General features: G+C 43.0%; 1 protein-coding gene across 1 annotated transcript in view; it reads right to left on the bottom strand.

Moving 5' to 3' along the window:
• The window catches only part of LOC117512033 (neuropilin-1a-like), a 193,174-nt gene extending 181,225 nt beyond the window's left edge, over nt 1-11,949 (bottom strand). The window contains 3 exon segments of the mRNA XM_034171984.1: nt 10,645-10,819; nt 11,870-11,898; nt 11,900-11,949. Coding sequence (XP_034027875.1) covers nt 10,645-10,819; nt 11,870-11,898; nt 11,900-11,934 — 239 coding nt within the window. The 5' untranslated portion in view covers nt 11,935-11,949.
• Nucleotides 11,950-12,829: the final 880 nt, after the last annotated feature.

Below are 12,829 nucleotides of genomic sequence, written 5' to 3'. Positions count from 1 at the left end.
AAAACTGTTGGCTCTGTTGGTGAATCATGTGTTTTTGCATTTTTCAATTTGCATATTATACCACGTTCAACTTAACGTGTGCTTTCTGGGTGATGCTGTCACCTCACACACACGCACACACACACACACACACACGCACGCACGCACGCACGCGCGCACACACACACACACACCCACACACACATTAGTGACCTGTCAAAAATCACTTCCAAAAAACACTTCAAAGAAGACAGAGTTTGAGGGAAGGCTATTATCAAAGACAAATGATGATGGAAAGTTTGAGCTGGCTGTAACAGACACACAACAGAAATGCAGCTGAAATGTTCACCACAGTCCACCCATTCATTCACATGGGTGGACTGTGGCAGTTGAGTGGCTGTTACCACACGCACACAAAACAGCTTGTGTAAAACAAGCGTGAGTCTCCAAGTCATTACATTTCAGCAATTTGTCTGGCATTGTGGCAAAGCTAAACAACATCAAACCTTCCACATATGATGTTACATTATTGTGTAAATGTAATGTGTTACAGTTTATTGCTGCTGGGGCCAAATATCAAATAGTACGAAGGAAACGGTTATGCTTGAGGGGAAAATGTCATTATTGAGAATATAAACTTAAAAATTCACAATGTAATCTTTTTAAAGGCTCAGTGCTTTATGTGTACGTTTTAGGAAAATGAGTAACTTCATTCAGCTTTTCCCTTGTTTTCACTCAGGGTCACCACAGTAGGTCTGAGGTGGATCTGCATGTTGATTTGGCAGACGTTTTACACCGGATGCCCTTCCGTGACACAACGCCATATTGGAGAATGGGCAGGGGTAGGGTTTGAACTGGGAACCTACCGCAATGGAAGCAAATATTACTTTGTCACTGTATATTGGCCCCCTGGCCCATACTCTGAATTCTTAGATGAATTTGGTGAGTTTATCTCTAACTTGTCAACTAGTGCAGATAACATTCTGATTATTGGTGACTTCAATATTCATATAAATAAGTCTTCTGACCCCCTATGCAAATCATTTATGGAATTAATGTATTAGGATTGTTGGGAAAGTGTAGTGACACGGACCCACAACAGGGGGTGCAAATGAGTGGTCAATAGATGAGCCAAAAAGTAACAATTTAATGTTGTGAATGTGCACAACGAACATACAGACAATCACAGAATATCATAACAGTCAATACACAGAGGTGACGTGTGGGCAGGCTCGAGGATAGAAGACGTCTGTCCTGAGAAGAGCTGGAACCACACGATTTCCACCGCCCCAGAACCTGGTGAATACTGGAGCCGCCAAGTCCCGAATTCCCAGGTGATCACCGTCCCAGACTGTCGGATCTGGTACTGCTGGCGAAGAACAAAGACAGTCAAGTGTGGGTGTGTGTACACCCAGTAACAACAACGGTGGGAATGCCACCTCCACCTCTCATTCAATATGTTGCAGCGGTCTCAGCTGAAAAGGAGCGCCGTCTTGCACAGCCTCCTCACAAACGACCGGTTCTCCTGCAAGTTCTCACAATAACAGAGTTACAAATCTCACAAAAAGGCTGAGAGTATTACCTCCTATGAAGTATGATATCTCGGCAACGAGGTGGAGATGACGTCTGGTCTTTATGGAGTGAGATGATGTTGAGTAGATGGGTGACAGCTGTCAAGAGGTAATGAGCGACAGCTGTCACCCCCGGCTGTGTCCATGGCGGCAGCGCCCTCTCGTGCCTGAAGCCCGCACTTCAGGCAGGACGCCCTCTGGTGGTGGGCCAGCAGTACCTCCTCTTCTGGCGGCCCACACAACAAGGATTCCAGCATTGCATTCAGGATTTGATGCACATTAGTGGAAATAACCTGGATTTGGTTCCTGCATGCGGTATTGCTGTTATGAATATTGACATCAGACTTCTTGCATCAGTGGTCTCTGATCACTCACATTTAGTGTACAGTTTTGCTGCCGTGTTTAATGGAAACAACAACCTTATTTAACATTGCAGTGACACATCAACTCCTCAACTATGACTGAACTCAAAGCTACGCTGCCTGATATCTTAGCTTGATGTTTGGAAAATGCCCAATCAGTGGACAGTTTTGTGGACAGTTTAAACTCAGCATTTAAACCTACTCTCGACATGACTGCGCCACCTATATTATAAAACCACCACCCCCCCCCCCCCCCCCCCCACACACACACAAAAAAAAAAAAAAACACAGTCACCTTGGTTCAATAATTACTTGAGTGACTTCAAGCATAAGGCTGGAGGTCTAGAATGAAAATGGCAGAGTTCAAAATTAGAACTATTCCACCTCGCATGGCCGACTGGGCTGACTGTGCTGGAAATTATTAATTTGTCATTAACCTCTGGATTTGTTCCTAAATGTTTCAAATCTGCAGTGATTGAAATCTACTCTTGACCTGAGTATATTGAAAAACTATAGGCCAATATCAAATCTATCATTTTGCTCTAAAATTCTGGGAAAAAAGTGGCTTCACAGCAGCTCGTGGACCACCTTACTGAGAATAATTACTGAGAACTGCAGGCTGCTTTTAGAAAATATCATTCCACAGAGACAGCTCTCACTAAAGTTGTGACTGATCTTTGTTTGCATTGGATTCGGACATCACTATGGTTCTGCTGCTGTTAGATCTTAGTGCTGCATTTGATACCATGGATCACCATATTCTACTCGATAGGCTGGAGAATCATTTTAGGATTACTGGGAATGCCCTTGTGTGGTTGACATCATACCTGACCAGTTGTTCTCACTGTGTTTTGTACAACACTACCCCTACTACATGCCAATAACTGGTGGTAGTTTCATCCATGTAAAATCCTTAAAAGATTGCCTTGCATAAAAAGGCAATCTTGGGGAAGGTGATGGTCTAGTGGTTAAAGCGTTGGGTTTGAGACCAGAGCATCCTCAGTTCAAATCCCAGCCTGACTGGAAAATCACTAGGGGCTCTTGGGCAAGGTCCTTAATCCCCTAGTTGCTCCCGGTGTGTAGTGAGTACCTTGTATGGCAGCACGCTCACATCGGGGTGAATGTGAGGCATAATTGTAAAGTGCTTTGAGCGTCTGATGCAGATGGAAAAGTGCTATATAAATGCAGTCCATTTACCATTTATCATTTACCATCAGTGAAAAGCTGGATGTCCAGCTATCTCCTACTTTTAAACTCTGACAAGAGTGAAATGATGGGTCTTGGTCCAGTGAGACATCAGCATCAATTTGACCAGTTAATGCTTAGCTGAGGCTCATGTGACATACATCACCCTGACAAAGTGAGGAACCTTGGGGACATTTTTGACCCTACGTTGTCCTTTGACCTCCACATTAGAGATATTACGAGGACTGCGTTCTTCCACCTGTGAAATATAGTGAAGATTCATCCCATCCTGTCTGTGGCTGATGATTAGACCCTGATTCATGCATTTGTTTCTACTAGATTAAACTACTGAAATGTTCTATTTTGGTTTACCGCAGTCCAGCAATAGGGGTCTTCAGTTGTTTCAAAATGCTGCTGCCAGACCTTTGACAGGGAGCATAAAGTTTGACCACATTACTCCCATTCTGACATCTCTTCACTGGCTTCCTGTCCCTGTGAAATCAGATTTTAAAGTTCTGTTACTAACTTATAAAATTATTTGCAGACTAGCACTTCCCTACTTAGCTGACCTAATTAAACCCTATGTACTGGTCTGGGCTCTGCGTTCTCAGGGTGCAGGACTATTTATTGTCCCTAGGGAATTCCCACGGAGCGGGACGTCCTGCAGCGCTTCCAGCGCTGTCGTCGGCCTGTTTCGAGCTTAAAACATCCTAATTTAAGGCTTAATTCACCCAGGACATCGTGAGAGAACAGAGAATATTCAGAAGAGGCCGGCATGAGGAATTTATGCGGACATTCCACTGTTTAAGGACATTTTTTTAATGAAAGACGTACGCGCAAATTCGCCGAGTCGTTTCCGTGACGACTCGGCAAATCTGTGTGCGCCACGACACGAAAAACACCTCGTGTTGAAAACCATTTGTAGAATTCAGGCGGCTTTTAATGGCTTTCAACGAGTAACTGAGAAATTGTTTAACAGCTTGGGCATGTTCCAACTTGCCCGTTAAGATTTCCAACGGAGGTGTTTTCCTGCCGCGACCCCCCGCGGTCGGGTCCAGCCCGACATGTGACTCTGCCCGCACGTTCTTTCATTACAAAATGACCGTTAACAATGGAATGTCCGAATAAACTCCTCATGCTGACTTCTTCTGAAAGTTCTCTGTTCTCTGACGACTTACTGCGTCAACAGAGCCTGAAATGTGGAAGTTTTCAACTTGAAACGGAGACGCTGCAGCCTCGAAGCGCAGATCGCCGTCAGGCGCCGTGGACCGTCCTTAAAGCGACACTACCAGACCAAAATCTCTCATCAGCCGTTAAAATTTTTACCGAAAACCAGCTGAATTTATTGAATGGTGTCCACTCAGTTGTGCCTTACAGTTTTGAAAAATTTTTATCAAACAAAGCAACAGTCTCTGAGCCATTCCTAAACAATGAAAAAAATCGACGAGCGGGTGGACGACTCCTCACTCAAAGACTGCCCACAGGCGAATGACGTAACCGACAGGCGTGAAAAAACTCTCGCATGCCCACGAGGGTTCAAGCATGTCCGATGTAATCACACGTGATTCAAATCCATATGGTTTTTGAAAAAAATAAGGTCGGATACTTTTCTAATAGACCTCGTATGACTGTAAATTTGAAATAATATATTAGAAAATGTCCTCAAATGCAGCCATTTTTCTCAAATATGTCTAATTATAGAGTGATTTTTGGTCAAAAGGAGCCATTTGTGTCAAAATGTGATGACTTGGGTCTGAAACTGGGTTGCATTGCTGGAAATTGTTGGTACAAAACAACAAACAAACAAACAAACAACAAAAAAATCATCTAAGTGGAATTTGTCTGTTTGGAATGACACCCTTTTCCAGCTGTACTCCTTATCTTGCAACTGCTGCATGCTACTAAGATACAAAGCTAGAAAAGTAACAGAAATATGAGAGAAATTAGTCAAATGGATCATTTCCATAAAACACTTTCTATTGTCTGCTCTTTGTACATAGTTCTGTTTGCTGTGAAGATCGACCAAATGAAGGAGGCTGCTGGAGATCTATGGGGCAAAGACTCAAGCACAGATCCCCAATAGGGCAATACCCCACTCCTCATCTTCCTAAGCCCCCGCTGGTCATCTCTGCGGTCAAGATCTGGTCAGGAGGGTTGATATCTACTGTGGAGTGTACACAGCGGCAAGTGTTGGCCTTCACAGCAGGCTAGGGGCAGCTCAGCCTGAGACTGGAGTGGAAGGGCAAAGGGATGAACAATTAAAAAGAGGAAAAGAGTGCTTTTTCAAGTTTTGAGTTACAGATACCTGAAGGCAGGGGGGCCTGAGCTGACTTTTGAAGCGTGGTGAGGCAAGAGGCCTTCTCTGACTTTCTCTCTCACAAAGGCCTGCTTGAGAAGGCATTCTTTGAATAGCTCCCACCAGCCCGAATGCTACCACCCAGCCATACATCTCATCACATCCCCCACCTCCATGAACTCGCAACTGCACAGACGTCACAGAGGAATTAGCTTTCTGTGAGGTCCAGAAAAAAAGAAGCCATTCAAACAGAGAGCAAAATAATGAAATGAGGCTGGGCTGAGAATTGGGAGACAGTCTCCTGTTTTGACACCGTCGTTTCTGCTCACTCCAAAGCAACAAAGCCTCGACTGACTGACTGTGAGGGATTTCAATGTGCTGAAGGAGGAACTGTGTTTTGTCTGGTCAGCATATCTGAAGTCATCAATGATTCAAAATGTTGTCAGCAGTACATCATCTGTAGAAGGTTCCTTCCTAGATTTCAGTCAGCAGGAGAGACGGAGAGAACCGACTCAAGTGCACAGTATGACATTCTGTAAGTACTGGTATAGAACTGGTAGGAACTTTAGGCAGAAAATCTTACTGAAACGGTAAGAAACACAATCTCTCTGACAAATTGGCATATTCTCACTCCCACTGTTATCACATTTTGACATTTGGTTAGTGCCCCTTTGCATCACTATGTGATGAGTTAGGTAGCTCCTTCTCGTTATGAGTGTCGTGCGGATAAATGTGTTTATAACAGAAAAAAAATGATCTGATTCACTTCCTTGTCGTCAGGGAACATTCATCTATGTCTGGGTTATGGTTAGGGTTAGGGTGAGTGTTTCCACGCACATCACAAAGTGACACAAAGGGTCTACCCAACTCTTCACATATTGACATTTGGACAAAATGAACCTTTTGTGTCAAAATGTGACAAGTTGGGTATGAGACTGTGTTGGACAACTTGAAAAGAAGTAGGTACTAGAAACTTGTTTCAAACCCACTGAAACCTCTACTTGTGCTCAGCCTCAGACAGCAGAGCTGCCACGACAGCCCAATATCAGATTAGGAAGAAAGAACAAAACGAGCTGGAATCGATGTGTGGGAAGTAAAGCATATATCTATTTACTTCAGTTTTTCACTTGAGCTCAGCTTGCTCATTCCACTGATTTTCAGAGGGAATTGACTTCAAATTTTGCTTTGATGCCGGCTGCTCCTTTGCTTCAAACTTCATTAGCTGTGAGAGCGTCGAGGGCGGCCCCTGAAACTCCACTCTGAAACTCTACGATGGTGCGTGAAAGGTAAACATGTTCTGCATTCAGAATCGCAGTACGCACTTAGTCTCCTTATCTCTGTGATGAAGTGTTTTCCTCCTCCGGCTCTTGGGATACGGCGCCGTGCGCTTCCCTAAATAAACCTGCCAAGGGTAACGCACACATGTTACAACACCAGAACCCGCTCAGTAAATGCTGGGATTTTTTTTTTTTTTTTAAACAAGCATAACTTTGAGTGCCTCTTGTTTGGTTTGTTGATAACAGCCATGTTGGAGAACATGTGGTGCATGTGTGTTCTATTTGCCCACTAATTAGATTGCAAGGCAGTGCACTGAAGCATGCATTGTAGCTCACGCCGCCTCCACCTCCACCCACTCTCAGCCACGCCATCAGATAAGGAAGCCATTCTGGCTCTCATCAGTTTCCATTATGTAAGAGCTGATTTGGTGAGTGGCGCTGCGACAGGAAGTCTGATGAGTCCAACACAAATCACACTGAAGTTCTACGGCCTGCAGATATTAAAGCCATAAGTAACTATTCTCCAGTCATAACTGAATTAGACTATGACGTGCATGGCAGCGATTAGCGCCATAACCCCCCACCACCACCACTCCTCTTACGTAGTGTCACAATTTGAAAACAAGGAGGGAAATGGATAAAAGATTTGCTAGAAAAAAAATATTGTGAAGTTCTGTGAAAACCATTACATTAAAAGCAATAAATAGGAAATGGTACACTGGTTTAAAAAGAGAAAATGCTGGCGATCAGCATGATCCTGTGTGACCCACATGAATCAGAAGTGTGCTTGAGTTTCATAGCTGTCTCCCAGGGTCACGTGTCAGCGTGTCCTCGAGATGTGCAGTTTATAACCCTGTGACCACAAAGTTAATGTTACACGCAGGAGTTTGTGTCGGCTGCACATGTAACAAACTAGATTGGCACTCAGAGCAGCCTACACCCAGCAACTTCAAACAGTTCTACAATTAACAGTATTATTGCATGTTTATAGCCACTGTTCTTCCCAAACACCCACTTCTTGAACATTACTTCTCACTGCAGCAGATCCAAAGCCTTGTCTGGATCTGCGCAACCTTTCAGGTGTTGATCGTCTGTCATGGGATTTCTATAACTGACAGTTTTCATCAAGATCAGTGGATTGGTTTTCAGTGATAGAAAGTCATTTTGAAAACTGAATTTAAAATGATCCAGAAGGCAAATCCAGATTGTGATAATAAATAAATAAATAAATATAAAATTTTAAAAATTTAAATAAATATGAAGATTAATCGTGAAACCAAGTTTCAAGAAAATCAGGTCATAGACTTTTGAGAAATTAATCAAAAATGTTGAAAATGGTACTGCTTAATATATACAAGAAAGATAAAAAAAAAAAGATCCAGAATCTGCATAAGAGATTCCACCCACCACCAAAGCTTAACAAACTACAACGGCACTCGGAGAGTGCACACCTCCGTCAACACTTCAAGTCCCTTAACAGAGACCCATTCCCTTGTGCAGTTTTTAAGCTGAAAAAAAAAAAAAATCCTGGATCCACTTCAAATTCATCTTTATATATCTTTGTAAATTTTAGTGATGTTTTCCCACTTTCCTCAGCACTGTGAGATGGGGCATTTGTCAACATTTTCATGAAATTCTCAAGAGATAATGAACAGATATTTTGGGGAAAAAAATCAGCATTGGTCTGATGCTCATATCTAAGAACAGGTGAGATTTGAAGCAGATCAAATGATCCACACAATCTACTTTATTAGATCTGCACAAAAATCTCAAATGCTCTTAGAAATGAGCACTCTACAAGGTATGTCTAATTTAAAAAAAAAGATCTATGCATTATTTCTTGAAAAATTCATGAAAATATTGAAAAATGCCCTATTTTGCAATATTAAAGAAAATCTAAGAAATAAATTAAAAAAAAAATCCTGAATCTGCCCCCTTAATCAGATCTACTCCAAACGTTAATGGTTTCTTTCTTGGCCCACACCGCGCCCTTTCATCGAGTTTCAAGAAAATAATTTCAATATTTTTTGTATAATCCTGCTAACAGACAAACAAAGAGACAAACAGCACTGAAAACACAACCTCCTTTGGAGGAGATAATTACTTCTCTCTGTAAGACTGAGCATCCCGCCAGGTTTTAAGGAGAACAAATCAAAAGCATTTGAGAAATTGGTCAAAATGCCAAATGCCTCTTCTTGCTGTGTAAATTAAGATTTTTTTAAGTGCTATATTTAAGCTACACCTGAATCTTGATCAACAGCAAACCTGTGTGCTCTCTTCCTGTTGATAACACTGATCACTTTGTCAGGCTTTGTGACGCTCTGATTACGTCCCTTTGAGTAATCCTGTCAAAAAAACAACCAACCAACATACCGGGGTAATATAATAATCTACTTGATGAGGTGATGAGGAAAAAAATGTACAAACATGACACAAATAGAAAGATACAAGTGTGACACACACACAAAAAAAATGACCTGCTCACAATTTTGTTAAAAAACAATTGATTTATGGATTTGATGGCTGGCAAAGGACAATGCCTTGATGGCTCAAACTATCAGCCAACCTTCCTTTCAACCTTTTAAAAACGCAGTTGTCCTCTGGCCTTCTTGTGCCAAATTCTTCTTTTTTAATGTATCTGGACACAGGAAATTCATGCCTGACTAATTTGATTAGCAGAAGCATTGTTGGTGCCACCCCTCCTCCTACCCCTCCCTTGTGCTCTCTTTCTAACTGAGGATCTTGGACAGTTTAATAGTCCCTCTGGTGCTGAAATCGGACCCAAAAGAAATGTCAAGGAGCATCCGCCCTGTGAAAGACAGCGGCACCGCTCAGCCAGCCGTAAATCTCCCTCACAATTGAAGAAAAGTTAACGTGGTATTGAGACGCACCAAACCCTGCAACATATACGGGGGTATTGATGGAGCACAAAGGCAGCATCGGGTCCACGTTCTGGGTGGAGCAGGGATACAGTAACAGGATCTGGCAAAGCCCTGTACTCTCCTGAGCCCTGCAGCATAAACAAACAGCTGAGACAGAGCAGGACCGAAGCAGTGACACACGCACAAAACCACACACAGTCACCTGGGCAATCAGGCCTAGGCTCACCTCAGGGCACCCACCGTCACACGGCCTCATCGCATTACCGCCCAACTCCCATTTCATCCCCTTAAACTGTCTGACAACAAGTTAGCTGCTTAGCCTTTTGTTACTAGCGACGGCTCGCATCTCACAAGTCAAATAAGGATCTGTCACTGTCACACTGATACAGAACCTGAGCAGTAACTACTCTGACATCAGCAGCTTTGCAATTCAAATGAGATGTCACTGTTTATATCATTTCTGGCTTGCTTCAACATTTAAAAAAAGCGAGGGCTTCTTAAGATGGAATGTTTTTGCAGAAAGTTTAATGGGCTCTGCTAAGCTCCTGCGGGCTCACAGCTCTCCCTCCAAGTCTCCAAATTAAAATCAACTTCATGCACTGATGACTTCACCACCCAGAGAGGAGAAGTGAGGACATTCCAAAAGCCAAACGTCTGCATGTGAGCCATTCCTGCTGCTGCACCCTGTGTGTGCGTGTGTGTGTGTGTGTGTGTGTGTGTGTGTGTGTGTGTGTGTGTGTGTGTGTGTGTGTGTGTGTATGTGCGCCACGGCGGCATTGACGCCTCTGGACACTAGATGGCGCGCTTCCACGTGCAATCCATGCAGTGAAGGAAGGAAGGACTCGCACGGAAAGCAGCCACATGTCACCAAATATTAGTAGGCCTAAAGGTGATGACATGTGAATTTTGTCCTGAGGTTTTTTTTCTTTACATGTTTCATGAAGCTTTATGTTTTATTTAATATAAATCATGTACAAATAATAACAAACAAACGTTTCATTGTGATCATGATTTTTTGCCACACACCACAAAACATTATATTTTATATGAGATGGGAGCCCTTTTGCGGACAAAGGGGTCATGCGCACTTACTTGCACTCGCGGTCTTCCAGATCAAAATGCGGATTAAAGTTGATGAGGATCCGTTGGTGAGGACCGGGCGCCGTGATCACCCACGCGCACCTCTGGGACGAAGGGTAAGACATCGGGTATCCGGGCGACGTGAGGTAGTTTGCGTTGGTGATTCTGACGGTGCCTCCACATTTGTCTGTGCACACAGACCGAGAGTGAGATCAGAGCACGAAACCCTCCAGAACAGAACAAAGGCACCTGCGCCTGGCTCGAGGGCACTTTGGCAGCAGCTGAACACAGCAGTAAAACTTCAGATGTTTGTTAATTCTGCATGTGGACAGTGGTCTATCTGTCTAAACGAAAGTACTGTAGTTTTTCAGCACGTGGTCTTGCGCAAAATCCCAGATTGCGCCAAATATTAATTTCACGTTGTGTTGCATTTTCATGAGCTGTTGCTTAGACTGACACACAAATACATCGAGACCGTGACTTGACCATTTAAGCTTTAAAAGCGAGTTTTCTTAAATCTTTTACAAAGACCAAGAAGCTCCATGTCTGCTTCAAAATAATTGATTCCACTTTTCCCCAAGAAAAGCAAACGAAAAAACATGCACATTTGTCTGTTTTCTTTTCTTTCAATAAATAAATAAATAAATAAATAAAATAAAATAAATCAAAAAATCCTTATGAACTAAACAATTCTGCCATGCCGCTTTACTTTTTATGCACACAACTTGGAAACCGTGCACTAAAAAGAAATTAAACGTGTGGTTAAAAACAAAACAAACAACAACAACAAAAACAACTTGGGAAAAGTATAAATTTGACTTTTTGAAGTCCACGGAAAACATTCAGAACAGGCCTGAGTGTAAACTTCAATAAACTCATGAAAATATGGGGGAAAAAAAACTTTGGAAAGAGTCGAACTCAAGTGAAAAAAAAAGGTTTTTGACGAACCTGAATTAAAATAATTTGCTGGTTTCGTTGATACTAAATGATAAGAAACTCGGATCCGTGTCTAAAGATAAAAAACGCCTTTAATAGTCCACTTTAAAGTCACTGTTTGGACGCTGCAAATCTAGTGGCCAAATAAGAGAAGAGCGGTGTTTTGTTGACAGACAGGTGAGCATCTTGCCACCTTCCCAAAAGATCAGGAGGGGTTAATCTTTAAAAAGAAATACTGGGATTAAAGATTTTCAGAGTACATTAAAGGCTTAGACAGACACATATCAGCTGTCTCACTTACCGTTTTTGAAAGCCTTGACCGCCGAGAGATTCCATGAACAGGATCAAAACTAATCCACAATGCATCCTTGTTTTATCGCCCAAAAATAAATAAAGTTACGCATACAAAAAAAAAAATTAAACTCCTCCGAAAACTAGTGTTTGTTCTTGTTTCTTCGTCTGAACTCGACAAAATAAAGCAGAAGTGTCCGTTTGTAACGAAGTTGGAGGTGCACTCTCAGGTCGCGGGCATCCTGTCATTCAGCTCCTGTGTTCCTCTCTCCTGTGCCGGGTGCGCGCCTCTCGCCGGCGCCGGCCGTGCCATATCCTCTCCACAGAAGCCGAACACCCGCTTCCCTGTGCGCAGCTTACTCCGTCATATGGGGATGCTCGGCCTGGAGGTAATCCTTGGCTGTGGAGTGAAAAGAGACGGAGAGAGGTTAGTGCCGCGGCCGTGCGCTCTGGACGTTCACAGCAGAAGGTGACAAAGAAAAAAAAGAAAAGCGCTCTTCCCTTCCAGAAAGTGTGACAGAGACGCTTCTGGAGAGGTGACTGTGCGCTGTTAGTGAGTGACTTGATTGGACATCAGCCTATATGCGAGAAAGCCGCGCGTGTTTGTTGCGCACTGAGAACGAGCAAGCAGCAGTCCGTTAAGTGCATGACTCCTCTCTCTCTCTCTCTCCTCTCTCTCTCTCTCTCTCTCTCTCTCACACACACCCTCTCTCTCTCTCTCTCTCTCTCTCTCTCACACACACACACACACACACAAGGAACTACACACGACTGAAGGTGTAGTAATACAACAGAACGCACGTCCAATTTGTGACATTAAAGACAATGATACATCATAAAAAATCTTCAACAGGAATATTCAAAGCTTCTTCCTCCCACTGTTCATTGCGCTGCATGTTACACATTCAAAACCATATTAGTTAACACCCTTTTGGTACAAAACATCCTTTATGTGTCATTTATTACTCAA

This window comes from Thalassophryne amazonica, chromosome 1, assembly GCF_902500255.1.
Source record: "Thalassophryne amazonica chromosome 1, fThaAma1.1, whole genome shotgun sequence".
Taxonomy (NCBI): Eukaryota; Metazoa; Chordata; class Actinopteri; order Batrachoidiformes; family Batrachoididae; genus Thalassophryne; species Thalassophryne amazonica.
Note: the sequence above shows the minus strand (reverse complement) of the source record. Positions and strands in the feature narration are given on the sequence as shown.